Source organism: Aulonocara stuartgranti (genome assembly GCF_965226115.1).
Source record: "Aulonocara stuartgranti genome assembly, chromosome: 3".
Classification (NCBI taxonomy): domain Eukaryota; kingdom Metazoa; phylum Chordata; class Actinopteri; order Cichliformes; family Cichlidae; genus Aulonocara; species Aulonocara stuartgranti.
In genome coordinates this window covers 46,249,456-46,264,322 of record NC_138941.1, presented here as the reverse complement: position 1 = coordinate 46,264,322, position 14,867 = coordinate 46,249,456, and the positions used below count along the sequence as shown (strand labels likewise).

At 41.2% G+C, this 14,867-nt stretch overlaps 2 protein-coding genes across 2 annotated transcripts in view; both read left to right on the top strand.

Moving 5' to 3' along the window:
- LOC309697731 (erythroid membrane-associated protein-like) overlaps positions 1-287 on the top strand; it is a 24,152-nt gene extending 23,865 nt beyond the window's left edge. Inside the window, exon 11 of the transcript XR_014273892.1 lies at positions 34-287. The gene's annotated coding sequence lies outside the window, so the exon portion shown is untranslated. The remainder of the gene's footprint in view (positions 1-33) is intronic.
- LOC309703091 (uncharacterized protein) overlaps positions 1-14,867 on the top strand; it is a 22,203-nt gene extending 7,336 nt beyond the window's left edge. The window contains exons 11-20 of the mRNA XM_082527794.1: positions 7,982-8,095; positions 9,204-9,438; positions 10,038-10,404; positions 10,530-10,625; positions 10,720-10,953; positions 11,042-11,189; positions 11,274-11,300; positions 11,395-11,459; positions 11,613-11,735; positions 12,463-14,867. Coding sequence (XP_082383920.1) covers positions 7,982-8,095; positions 9,204-9,438; positions 10,038-10,404; positions 10,530-10,625; positions 10,720-10,953; positions 11,042-11,189; positions 11,274-11,300; positions 11,395-11,459; positions 11,613-11,735; positions 12,463-12,864 — 1,811 coding nt within the window. The 3' untranslated portion in view covers positions 12,865-14,867. The remainder of the gene's footprint in view (positions 1-7,981; positions 8,096-9,203; positions 9,439-10,037; positions 10,405-10,529; positions 10,626-10,719; positions 10,954-11,041; positions 11,190-11,273; positions 11,301-11,394; positions 11,460-11,612; positions 11,736-12,462) is intronic.

Genomic DNA, 14,867 nt, shown 5'->3' with positions numbered 1-14,867 from the left:
AGGGACACGTCACATGGTCTTATGAGTTCAGAGGTGCATGTCTGTTTTAGTTGGTAGCACGTAGATCATAGTACCACAATAGTATATTAACATCAGTATATCATGTGCATGTAAGACATTGAGTATATATAATTTCTTGTCATTATTGTAAAAATTTGGATTATTGTGATGTATTTAAGCTGAAATAAATGTGAACTGAATCCCTGAGAGTCTGCTGTGTTCTTTTAACTTTTTATCCCAACACAGAGTTTAGACAAATTCTAAAGTTAGAATTAGAAAATGGAGCACAGAAAACAAAAGATAACAAGCAGAAAGTCATGACACACTGTTCATGGTACAAAAGTAATACTCTGGAAACAAAAAACAAGTAACTCCACAAACTAAATCCTAACTACAGCATTAGCAACAATAAATGTTTCAGATACTAGAATGTAAGCAGGATCAAACTAAGAAAAAATACAATTAAAACAAAAAGAAAAATGACTCAACAACCTCTCGTTGGGTAGTCAAACCACTGGTGACAGACAGAGCACAGGAACATACCTCCATAAGCAACAAATCATCAAAGACCGACACAAAAGCTGACATCAAACCACGTTGTCTGCACGCTGCGTTTCTTTGCATCATGGATGGTGAGTCAGACTCATTCTGTGTCAACACTGTATTGAACTTTAGAGTATCTTATGTGGGGCAGAGCACTGAAACTGCAGTTTCAGTGCTGGAGGTGCTGGAAGATCTTTTTAAAATGTCTTCATGTATTATGTTTATAGATGATGTACAGTGTTTGCTTGTAGGTTTATCATTAAAAAAGCAGCACTTTAATGAGTTTATTTGAACAAGGGTTTCTTTCCTGTTATTTACCAATAGAAATACTTTCTTAAATCCTACTTCTGCTACCTTATTATATTTGTGTATTTGTATCCCAATAACTACAATAAAAAAGTGTGCTTTATCCTGCTTGAGTAGCACGGCTCAAAGGTCATACATTCAAAATTCATAACTGACTTGTAGCAACAGCAACTGCAGTGGGAGAAAAAAATATATCATTTCCTTTTCACAGAATCTCACACTGCTTAATATTTCTTACACTTAGTGCAACTTACATTTGTGCACAGGTGCTTTTACATTACACTTATATTTTACACTTCACTTACATTTACACATTTTACAGTGTAAAAGTAAACAAAATGTAAAATGCAAGTTACAGTTAAATTGTACAGTTACACTAACATTTTACAGTGTAAATGTAAGCGAAGTGTAAAATATAACTTATATTTACATTTTACAGTAACACTTGCATTATAGGTTACACTTGCATTTTGCTCTTTGCTTTTTCACAAATGTTGTGCTATACCCTGTGTGTTGTATTAAGTGACAATTGCACTTCTTTGTCTTGTGCTTAAACATGTTGTACAGAAAGTCACAACCTTCTGCCGTTGGGCATTATACTAAGCATATCTGAATTTGTAGTCAGATGAATGAAAAGGGGCTCAAATGCAGGAGTCCTGAACAAAAGTTAAAGAGTTTATTTACAATGCAGCTTACTTAGAATGAGAAAATATGCAGATAAGATAGGGTTTTGGTACCAAAAAATACTCCTTTTCTCATTTTCTGTACACTAATAGTTTCTGAACAGCACAGTTAGGTACGGTGACATTCTGTCAGTTCAAATGTGGATCGTTTTTCTGCCAGTTTATATTTTCTTTAAGTGTGGACCTAAAAAACATCTGTAGTCTGAACTGTGACTGAATGAAATGAGCAGCAGTTTGTCGTTGAGTGGAGCACACATAGGAGCAGACACTGAACCACAGTAACATTTTTATTGACCACTAGGTGTCGCTGTAGCCCTAAAATTCACATAGAACTTATTGACCGTAAGCGCAGAATGAAGCAGTGATTGTAGCTTTCTGTTGTCTCCACTAAAAGCGGCTGATGACTGAAACATTCGGCAGGTGGCGTGATTTAACAGATAAACCCACGTGAAGGATAAAAGTCCCGGAAACACTGGCTCTGCTCTGCCTGTACATCTCTGAGTGTGTGGGTGGGGAACAGACTGAGGCATGAACACTGTCCACTTTGCTGTCACTGCTTCAAGGCGGAAAGCATTTGGAGACAATCGAGCTCCTGTCAAAATAAAAAATATTGCTCACCGATCCCAAACAGGATGTTGCACATCTGTGACAGCAAAGGGTTAAAGATTTTTATTTTTATTTTTTTTTAATTTATTGCAGCTTTGACTAAACCTGATATGTGTTTTGGTTTCGGTTACAGCTGACCATCACCTGACTGCCACACTAATAACAGTCTCCAGTATAACAGACACTGAGGAGTGCACAATTAAGCAGCAGCTGTGATAAATGTGGACAAAAGCACTGAAGGGGCTTTTGACGTAGACAAGGCAGTATCCTCATGAGACCCTGAACTGGGATGCACAGATCGCATCCTGACTGTCTGGCATAAAAGTCCAGACTGGCATCTGTGAAAAGAAAACTGTTGTATAATAATGCTGTGGAGGGACAAAGCACAAATATGCAGTATATAGACAGCTCTCCCTTTTTAGCCATGCTTTGATTTGAATGCCACCGTCTCTGTGATGCTTCAGCACAAGACTTGTTACAGACATTCAAATCTTTCCCAGAGGAACAATGATGCCGGTTTTGCTGATTTCCTCATCTTTTATCAGGTTGTATCACAAGAACCAGTCACAGGTTTTTTTCCAAGATTTTGGCTACGGCTCAAATATGTTCATAAATTTCTGATTTTTCCACTGCGAGAGTGAGAATCGTCATGTCCTCCTTTTTTTCCAGGCGCCTGATTGACACAGGCCAGGACATCATCCCAGGCTGCTCTGTTTGTGCAGATGATTACTCCTTATTTTGTGTTTCAGCTCATGTGTTGGACTGGATGGATTCTGGGCGATCTGTAAACTATTTGCTGACTGAATTTTCTCGGCAGATCGAAACAAACCTCAGGTCACCAAGAAATAAACTAGTGCTCCCTGTGGCCTCTCCAGCCCTGCCTGGGACAGAAATCTACTCCCCACCAGTGCCACTCAGATCTCCATAACAACACTTTACACTAAATTTACAGTTTACAGTGATATTTAATGCAGCGGCATATACACCACTTATATAAATATTTCCCAGGTCTATTAAATCGCTTACATCCCAGCACAGTAGTCTTACACTAGCAGACATATTTATCTATAGAAGAGGTACACATAGATTTATCCTTGTTGACAAGTAAAAAAAAAAAAATGATAAAAAAAAACACTTAATCGAAAGCTCTCTATCTTCCCAAATAAACAGCAGGAAGTAAGCTTAAAAAAGATGATTTTTTTCCACATCAGCCCCTCTGATGGTGACAGGGGTAGGAGGAGGAGCCTGCTTCCTAAAGTCCATAATCAGTTCCTTTGTCTTTGTGATGTTAAGTTGTAGGTGGTTTAGCTCACACCACTCGACAAAGCTGTCTACCACACTCCTGTACTCCTCCTCTTGTCCACCCCTGATAAAGCCCACAATGGTAGAGTCATCTGAGAATTTCTGCAGATGACATGACTGAGACTTGTACCTGAAGTCAGATGTGTAGAGAGTGAAGAGGAAGGGTGATAGGACCGTCCCCTGCGGCGCTCCCGTGCTGCTCAGGATGTTATCTGAGCGGCAGTTCTTTAGTCAGACATGCTGTGGTCGACTTGTTAAATAGTCCGTAATCCAACCAACCAGTGGGGCGTCCACCTGCATTTCCATGAGCTTATTCCCCAGCAGTGATGGTCTGATTGTGTTAAAAGCACTGGAGAAGTCAAAGAGCATGACCCTCACAGCGCTCCCAACAATGTCCAGATGAGAATAAGCCTGGTCCAGCAGGTAGATGATGGCCTCCTCCACACCGATACGAGGTTGATAAGCAAACTGCAGGGGGTCCAGCCAAGGCTCCACCAGCAGACGCAGATGTTTCAGGATGAGTCTCTCCAGCGTCTTCATGACATGTGAGGTCAGAGCCACTGGCCTGTAGTCACTGAGGGTCGGCGGGTTGATCTTTTTAGGGACAGGAACCACGCAGGATGTCTTCCAGAGTGATGGGACTCTCCGCATTTCCAGGCTCATGTTGAAGATCCGTTGTAGAACTCCAGACAGCTGGGAAGCACAGCACCTGAGGGCCCTGGGACTGACACCATCAGGGCCAGCAGCTTTGCTAGAGTGGAGTCTGCCCAATTTTTTTTTGATGTCATCTGCTGAGAGGGACAGGGTGAGACAGTCTGAGGGGGCAGGAGAGGGGAGAAGAGCTGGGTGTGGAAACAGGAGACGCAGGGCAGTCAAACCTATTGAAGTGCAGATTAAGGTTGTTAGCACTTTCCACGTCCCCATCCATCCCAACACCTCTCTTTTGTCTCAGGCCAGTGATAGCCCGCATTCCATTCCACACCTCCCTAGTGTTGTTTTCCTGCAGTTTGTTTTCCAGCCTCCGTCTGTAGGACTCTTTACCCTCTGCAATCTTGGCTTTCAGCTCCTTCTTTCAACAGGAAAGAAGCAAAAACATTTAGAGCATTCACATTCATCCATCCTGTCAATGACCCGTACTACCACATCCCACTTCTCAGGTGAACACAGACACTCTCACAGTGAACTCATTGTCCTGATCATGGAACCAGTTTTAGACTTTGTGGCATCTCCAGTTTGTACACTAAAAGTTAATGTCAGGCCACCACACGGCTGTTATGCCTAGTTGATGCTTGACAACCTAATAAAATCTGGACTTTTTACATTTGGTTGTGAGCAACTGTGTTCTAACTCATACCTGTGTAATTTACAAACCTCAGTTTGTTGTTTAAACCAACTGAATCAGCCTGTGTGTAAACCCAAAACTTACGCCGCCCCTCTGACCCCCTCATACTACATTTAGTTGCTGTTTTTAGAGAGGAGGAGTTTCAGTCGTCTTGTTTGCATAATCAAAGGAGGTGACAGCAGTCTCCCGAGTCTGCTAATAGGTGAAGGAGTCGACCAATATTACCAATATCTAGGGGAGAGAAAACTGATAAAAGCCACTTCAAATTGACTGATAACAAACTGACTGATATTCAACCCCTCGTTCACTGACATTAAGCTGATCAAAATGTCTGGGTTATGGATTTGTACTGCTGATGTTAAATGTTGAGCCAGTTCTGTCACTAATGATGAAGTTTCAGTCGGCGATCTTGTGTTTTCACCTTTCTGATCTTGGATGTGAACATTAACTGCAGCTCTTCACGTCTGTCGGCAGGAGTTTAGGACTCTCGGTGCTGCCACATGACTGCATCAGTGAGCAGGTGCACATGTGTTTCTAATAAAGTGGTCTGTAAGTGTACAAAGCTTATTATTGGTTAACGAAACATGATGTGTGTTAATGGTTAAACTACCAGACTTTCAGACTGAAGGCCAGAGTCTGTATCCTGTGTAAAAATGCAAAATATTGATATTTTTTTCTTAGTTAAGACAAGATAAAGATTGTTGCTTGGATTAAATATAATCTTGTTCACAACATTAACCACATGTTACATGCTGAGAACATTTAGCTAAGGTCTTGTGTTTGTTTCAGATAATAAATCTGTATTAAGACTCAAGGCTCACACCGAAGGCCCTCAATCAGGAGTTCTCTCAGGTCACCTTGACCATGTCTATATGCCTACATGCCTAAATGCCCTCAGTTACTTCCATCTGATTGGCCAATTAGATCCTTGTGTTAGCAGTAGAGCAGGTGTGTAAGTATAAGAGGTCTGAGAGGCAAAACCTGCTCTCTCTTTACAAGTTTGTTTCTCTTATTCAGGTGAGCTAACAACAAATGACACACCTGATCTAAACAATATAAAAGCTGGATCTAAATTAAGAAAAGGCCCCCATTTCAACCTGGTGATAATGTCTGCTTCATGTTGTGAGGTAGGGATGTTTCCTGATCTGTAACCACGACCAGGTATCACCTGATCCAGCTGGTATGTGGAGGTTTTGGCAGCGCCGGGAACATTAAACATTCTTCAGATGTGAGTCAGGTTAGCACAACGCTGTGGGCTGTTTTATGTTCGTGCCTTTTGATGAGATCTTGTGGTTTGTTGACTGAAACAGTAACAAGGAAAAAGTACGTGTAGAGCAATGTTGAAGTACTTCACTTTGCGCTTACTTGTGTTCAGAGTTTTCTTCATCAGCTGAACTACTGCTACTTCACACTGAACCAACATGAGGCTGCACCGGTGATTTGTGTCAACAAGTATTGAATGGACTCCTGAAAATTGGGAGCAGCCGTTCCTCTCCGGACACTGTGCAGCCTGCTGTGGTCATACATCACTTCCAAAACGTAGTAACGTGCAGAGCTTGGTCAGAGCACCTTAGCATCACATTTTAACAAATGAGCTTCCTGTTCTGTTCAGTGGCAATTTAGTCATTCAAAAAATGCTCCTTGTCCCACTTCCTTCCTGTTACTAAGATGTTTAAGGATCCAAACACACTGGTTTTGCTGTTCCTAAATAAGATATGTGAACAGGGGTAACAGTGGCATCACTTATATAAGATTATATTATATAAGAACATTATTATGTGTAATACTGAGCTCTGTGTACTTCATCAAGATGCAAACAGTGAAACGTTGCTTATGTAATAATACAACAAAGACACATTAATAATTAATCTGACCGTTTATTCATAACATACCTTTAAACACTCCGCTTTACACACAAGACGTTCAGCTGGACTCATTGTGTGGACGTGACTCATTTATTTGAGCACAGCTGTGTACATGTGCATAAGTGACTTGAATGATTGATAAATGAATGCAAATGAACACGTACTGTGTCTTTCCTACGGCTGGCCTGAGTTTTAGGTTTTGATTTTGAAGGATTTTGTTTTTCTGGTTGATCTTAGATTTTGTCCTCTGAGCTGACGATGGAGCGAGTGTTAACCAGAACAAGAGAAAAGATTTAGTGCTAAAGTGACAAAAGGACACAGAGAGTTCTACAAGATTTTGATATTAATTCGAATTCGATGTTATTCAGTGTAAGAAATCTCATCATGTTGCACAGATAGCTTTGGTGTGTACCAGAGTAGCTAGAAGTTTCAATTTCATGTGAATTGAAACTAAACTAAGAACAGAGAGAACACACCTCTGAAAAAGCCAATATTGGGAAATATTTCCTTTTTTTTCCCTAAGCGCTGATAAAACTTTGTGCAGGACACTTGATAAATGGCACTTGCAACATCATGAAGTTAGTGTGCACACTAAATAATAATTACTAATATTAATGATTAACTTCAGATTAATGCACAATACGCATCATTAATCTGCAACTGAGTCTGCTGGAACTGACAGACGCATTGTATGATGGCACACAGAGAAGGACCAACGTTCCCTCCAATGTGTGACTGAGCCGGGGTGTTCTGTTTATTCTTCTCTCAAAGATAAGATGGAGCTCTACAAAACCGGTTTGGCTCTCTGAAAATCTTTCTGCAACTCGGAGCTGATAAGCTGAAGTTGCCACTTGCGACCTGACAAAGCAACAAATCTGTGATGTGCATGCTCATAGACGGCTCCTCCTCTGCATCGATTTTCAAGATCCGAGGTTAAACGAGCTGCGGGTGCAAAGGCGAACTTGTGTCATGTGACAAAAATGCAAGTTAGTTAAAACTAAAAAGCATTTAAGTTTGTTAACCTTCTATGAATTACACAGAAAAGAAGAGAAAACTATTCTGAACAATATTATTAAATTGTATTTACTGAGATTTTACTGTAAGTAGTTACTGTGACAGTACTTTTTGTTTTATTCTATATCATTATGTTTAATCAATATAAACATGTGATAGTCCCTGCTTTAACCTCTGTTTGCTCAATCACTGCGCCTTATTTCTTGCTATGGATTACCTACAGTGGAGTCAGCAGCTGAAGCTGAAGAACCAGAAACACCAGACTGACTGCAAAACCTGCGAGAATGAACTCAGGGAGGAGCTCGTGTAAATAATCTCAGCACAAACAAAGAGCACCTGTGAGGAGTATTTAAGTGTCTGTAGGCTGAATGTGAACTACACAGTACGAGCTGCATCTGTGAGGATCGGGGCTGCCAGCATGTCCACCCAAACAGGTACAATGTTATTATTATTACACTGCAGAAACTGGAAGATGAAACTGTAAACTGTGAGAGGAAACAATGTATACCAAGTTGAGGCTTTTCTTTAAATGTATCAGATTACTTTTACTCAAAAATGTAGTTACTGAGTTATAGTAAATGGCATGAATGGTTAGAAACATGTTTTAAAACAACACAACAAAAATGAGCTACTTAATCAGTCGCATTTAGGTTTTTAAGGTCAGTTTTCTGGTGTGGGAAACAGGAATCTACAACAATCTGTCTGAGTTTCAGTATTTTATACGCATTGGTAAATATAGAAAATACTTGTGCTGGGTGGGTGATCCCTCTGTGGTGTGTTGGAATAATGAGCAGTAAGAAGTCGAACAATCAGCACAGGGAGCTTAAAACAACTGAACCTGTCCTGAAAAAGAGCCGATTTGCAAAGTATGATTCAAAGCGACATATTGCGCTAAAAGTGGAAACAAACTAGTCTGTTAAGTGTAAGTGGTGTCAGCCTCTGTAACATGACACACTTTTATTGCAGTATTCACACTGAGTATTTGTAAAAGTGCACTTTGTCTTGATTTTTTGCTGGTGCAACATGTTGGAATATTTGTTGGAAACAAATAGTCAGATTTAGGTCCCCTCTAGACGTCTTCAATGATGATCTTAAAATCCATTCTGCAGCTTTTTTGGCTGGTAGAAGCAGAACCAGACGTTACATGATCACAGCTCAGTTAACACCATTAAATGAGGTTCATCTGTAGTTTGCAGTCTGTGTTGGGACTTTTTATTGCTCTGTTACTGCGAGCTTTCATTGCTTTTTGACTCAAAAACAAAAATGGATGTTTTAAATTTAATGAAAGGATGGATAAAGCAGCAGTTTCAGACTTCAAGTTTTCTATTTAAAGCAGACAAAAACAATCCAGAGTCTATTATCTTGAGCAGACATGTGATCTCACATATTTGACATGTGATTCAAAACAAATCAACCACAACACAAAAAAAGAAAAAGGCTGCCAGGATCTGTCAAGATGTTAAATATACTTTTGAACTATGCCTCCAGCTACCATCTGCAAACAGGACAGACAGGACTGACTCTTTTTGTGGTATTTTCCAGTGACAAACATGGCCTCGGTACCATTGGAGAATCAGTTCCGGTGCTGCATCTGCCTGGACACCTACACGGATCCCGTCTCAATCCCGTGTGGACACAACTTCTGCCTGGATTGCATCGAAGGCTACTGGGACACGAAGGACAAGTCGGAGTGTCCGCTGTGCAAAGAGACGTTCAAAGAGCGACCGGAGCTGAGGATCAACCGAGCTTTTTCCGACATGATTGAATTCTTTAAAAGGTCTGTTTTACTTCCATACTCTTTGTGTCCCAATCCCAGTATCTTTATTGCCAATGTACAAGTGCAACAAAAGTGAGGGCGGTAATGTACGGTGTTAAAAATAAATAAATAGCGATAATAATATACAAAATGAGAGACATACAGTAAATGTGTGTACACCAGTCCCTGCATTCACGATGCTGAATTAGAATTAATTTCTTAAAACTGCTTTAATTGTGTGTGGTTTCATGGCTGTGGAGTAGGAAGCAGATCCAGGCTCAACTGACCAATCACGTTGTCTGCCCATTTAGTTAGCATTAGCCAAGAAGTTAGCTCTATTAAAAACTTTCACAAGGAAACCGACATATCTTAATTTGGCTAATATCCAACCTAACTTGATTATAGAGCCTTACTCTACCTTAAATGCCACATATATTGACCATGAAGTGCAATGTCACATACAGTGCATGTTTACACCATGTCCAGCTGGCTATGCATTGTGTTTCTGGCACACCAGAGTCCCTTAATTTGAATTTATTGTCTTGTTCCGTTTTGTGTTCTCTTCCAGATGGCAGATATATTTGAATATATTCAATGATATTTAACATTATCTTCAAAAGGTCTTTGTCACCCACGCTGATGCATGGGGAGGACGTCAAGCCCCCGGCACACCAGCTATCAGACCGTGAAGACGTGCCCTGTGACGTCTGCCACGGGAACAAGGCGCCGTCGGTGAAGTCGTGCCTGGTGTGTCAGGCGTCTTACTGTGAGATTCACCTCGTGCCTCACCAGAGAGATCCAGCGCTGCAGAGACACCGCCTCACAGATCCAGCAATCTTCAACACCAGCCACCTGTGCAGAAAGCACAACAAGCCCCTGACGATGTTCTGCAAGCAGGATCACACACCTGTGTGCTCGAAATGCACAGAGGGCGACCACAAGCACCACAAGATTGTCCCCATGGAGAAGGAGAGCAGGAGGGTGAAGGTGAGGGAAAAGCTTCTTCCTTTGCCCTGCGTTTTTTGGGAGGGAGGGGGGGTTTCCTGAGTTCACAGATTTTTGTGCGTTCTTCTTCTCACTGTGTCATTTTTACATTGTTTGATCTTCTCCAGATGAATCTGAGGGAGACAAAGTCCGACATCCAACAGATGATCCAGGACAGGCTGAAAAAAATGGAAGACATCAAAAGTCCAGTGGATCTAAGCAAAGTAGGTCGTTGATTGGTTCAAAAAGTCAGGCTTGCAACCAAACAGTTCATTTATCAGTTTATTTATTTATCTAGTTGATCATTTTAATCAATAGAGGGCCACAGAGAGAGAGATCCAGAGCAGTTCTCAGATCTGCAGCATGCTGATAACCGCCATCGAGAGGCAGCAGGCCGAGCTCGCCAAGGATCTCGAGGAGAGGCAGCTGGAAGCCGAGAGGAAAGCTGAGGAGCTGCTCGAAGAGCTGGAGAAGGAAATCCACGAACTGCAGACGAGGAGCAGCGAGCTGCAGCACCTGGAGCTCACGCGGAGCTCGCTCCACCTCCTACAGGTCAGATTTATCTGCTGCATTTTACCGTCTCTCTGCTGCATCCGCATCTTAAAGCTGGTGCTCACAAAAAGCTCCCTTCTGCTTTTAGAGTTTCCCGTCTCTGAGCAGGCTCCCGGCCACCAGAGATTGGTCAGAGGTGGCAGTGCACTCTGATAACTCCCTGGGGATGGTCAGGAGAGCCGTTTCTATGCTGGGGGACATGTGCCAGGAAGTTGCAAACAAACTCTCAGCAGAGGGTGAGTAACCCTACAGCAACATGGACAACAAATCATTGTAAAAATAAATATATTATCTAATTCTTTAACTTCTTTGTCATGCAGAAGTGGACAAGATGAGTGCATGTGCAGGTATGATCACAAATATATAGTTAGACATTTTTTCCTATAAATTTTTTTGAGCTTCATCAGTACCTGACCTGCTGTTTTCTTCTTGTATCTGCAGTCAATGTGACCCTGGATCCCGAGACAGCTTCAGGCTGGCTGGTTCTGTCCCCAGATAAAAAGAAGGTATCACCCTATAATCACTGACTTTATCACGATAACAGTAAACACACTTAGATGGACATGCTGATTTTGTCAGCTTTTTATGCTCAAGTGGAGAAGGAGATTCAGAATGAAAGTTTCTTTGGCAGCGATGATGAGCCCATTGTTGATCCTCAGGTGAGCCTCGCCAGCCAGAAGAAGAAAACTCTGCTCCCAGACAGTCCCCAGCGGTTTGACTCCTGCGTCTGCATTTTGGGGAAACAAAGCTTCACATCTGGAAGACGCTACTGGGTAGTTCAGGTGGGATCAGGATCTGGAAGTCATGTCCTTAAGAAATAGAAAAAAATCCAAATAATACCAGAGATGCTTCTAGCCCTTCAGTTGATCCATCAACAGTTCACTGAAGACTCATCGGAGATGGTGTCAGTTGAAGGGTGGCTGTCAAGGAAAGGCTAAGGTATGCCAGATTAGAGAAGAACTGGACTGAAAACCAGTACAAACAGGTCTGATGGAGTGACAAATCCAGATTTCAAATTATTGGTCATTACTGTCATGGCTGGGGCTGCATTTCAGCCAGCGGTGTTTCAAATCTTGTCAAAATTGAACCCTCAGATTTGCAATGCCATCTTGGAGGTGTAAGACTGCCAATAGCTTCATTTCTTATCATGAGAATAAACCTTGGATACACTGCCAGTGCAGTAAAAGCTTACATGGATAGAAAAACACACAGTGAAACAGTGAGTCATGGATTGGCCTCCCTAGAGCCCAGACCTCTACTTTGTGGGATTACCTGAAGGCAGCCAACATACAAACTCTGTTTTTGCATTAAATACTGTATTTACATGTATGATTGCACAATTTAATAAATCCCTTCACCAATGTCTCATTTTCTTAGCAAAATATAAAGAAAGTAATGTACGTTTTACCTACAACAGAGAAAAAAAGCTATGAATTGTTTACTCATAGTGGTTATTATTTTCTCTTCCTCTTGCTTTTTCCATCTAATTCTTTGTACACCGTGTTTCAGGTTGGGGATAAAACAGACTGGGATCTCGGTGTGGCCCAGGAGTCCATCAACAGAAAAGGTGCCATCACAGTTCGTCCTGAAAACGGTTACTGGGCCATCTGCCGGCGAAAAGGTGGCAGTCTGAGCGCTTGCGCCGGACCCTCAGTCACCCTCAACCTTCACGAAATCCCCAAGAAAGTCAGCATATTCCTGGACTATGAGGAAAGGTCGGTGTCCTTCTATGACGCAGAGGCAAAGACTCACATTTATACTTACGGCGGTTGCAGCTTCAGTGAGCCTCTCTACCCGTATTTCAACCCCTGTGTTCAAAACAACGGGAGAAACATGGCCCCGCTGGTTATCTGTCCTCTCGAGGGAGGTGTCAGGGAAGAACAGGACACAGCCATCGATTTAACCGTATGATGTGACGCTAACTAATGTTTTAGATCTCATTCCTGTGCTTCCCCTAGATGATTAAAATGGTTGTTCCTACAGAAACCACATGTCACATGTCTGAGTTAGCAGGCAGTCCAGCTGGAAGAGGCACTAACACTGTAGTTTGAGTCTCACGCATGCGTCTTTGTTCCACAGGTGATGTGAACAGTGTGCACAATGTTATTAAGCAACCCTGCCACTGGCTAACATAGCAAGTTACTTCTGTTTGAGTGTGCAAACCCTAGCATAACCTGTACAGCCTGTAAGATGGGAGTAAGTTTTGCTCTCTCTGTCATGAAGTGTGTGCAAAGTGGGTTTTTAACTTTTATTATTCAAATCTTCACAAAATACTACTAGACTAGTATTTACTGTACTTGAGATGCAAAAGTTGAAACTGAAAATAAATTCTAGTTTTTTTGGGAAAAAAAAAGAAAAACAAACAAAACTCAAATATGCGTTTTTGGGTCCTGTTATTTTGAAGGAAGCTGATTTGTTGTATATTTTAATGTGAGGTCTAAATAAGCTGCACCTCACCATTATATTCATTATGTATTATGACACACACATCAGGCTTCACATAGAGGAGAAATCCAGCTTTAATGTTTGAACATTAAGGCCTTGAATTAGTATTTGTTTTTTGTATTTTTCAGACGTTGTTGTTCAGATGTTCTGTCATCAGACAGGTTTGTCAGAATATACATTTTAATTTTTGGTTTCTTCTAAGGCATACTGAGACGTTCTGACTTTAAAAACTCTTGCATTTCATCACATTTGTGCTGAAAGTACCTAAAGCTCACCCTGAAACATATCCTATATCAGTGCCCAGACAACAAACTGAACAACTTATTTTCCTGCACTTGCACACAGTAAAACATAAATCCCGGCACCTCAGTACACACACAGATCACATCAACAGAGGGCCCTATGAGTGCATGATCCAGAAGGCCTCATAAGAGCTCCTGTAACTACTTAAAAACATGCTTTAGTGCTTCCTTTATTACCTCCTTAGAAACACTGAACCATATGATAGAGATCATCCACCATCAGACCCATCATGCAAACAAAAAAATGTGCACAGGTCATATAACAGTTAGTTAAAAGTTTATTTAGACCCTGTTAACAGAAAAAGGATTAAACAGATGTGGTGTGTGTTCAGTAAAAAAAATTACATCAAACAGTAACAGAGTATTATAAATATTTAAGCGATTCTGAGTCTGACATCAGAGCACAGTTCTGCTGGATGTGAGCAGACGTAAGTACTCGGCATCTTTATGGTTTTGTTCCTCCCTCCTATAATTGTTGCTCTGCTCATTTTACTAGGCCTGGGCCCTGTTCTGAATCACAGTGAGCAGATCCAGATAATGGAAAATACCCCGAGTGTGCTGAACCTAACATTGACAATCAGGATAAGCGGACACACAAAGCTGGTTATCAACATGATAAGTTAACTCAGTGTTTCCACTGAGCAGGTGTCAGTATGTGACCAATCACAAATGGTGGTGTAGAGGTTAAACACACAATGCGGACTGAAAGACAAAGCTGCAGCGTGGGTGTGTGTGCGAGGAAAAGCTCTGCGCAGTAGTTTAGTATTAAAAACAGAATGAATGTGTGAGCGCTTTAAACACTTTGGTGAGAAAGACTGGAAGAGCGCCACTATGCTAACACATTTTAGCTTTTTGAAAGGCAGGAAAAAAAGGGAAAAATACAAACTGTGTAAATTAACGTATCTCTCTAACAGAGCTCTCTCATTTGGACAAAGCACAGTCTGATGGATTACAGTAAAGTATGTAATTAAATTAATGTCGAGCAAGTTTTACTTTTTATTCTCAGCTGCAGGCTTGAGTGTCTTTAATGATCTGAGAGTAAAGAATAAATGTAACTCTCTGAGTGAATTAGATCCACAACTACATAAAAATACTGCAAGTACCTGCTCTGTTTTAGGATATTTATGGAACAATAAAGGAAATAAAACCAGTAAAGTTGGGAATAAA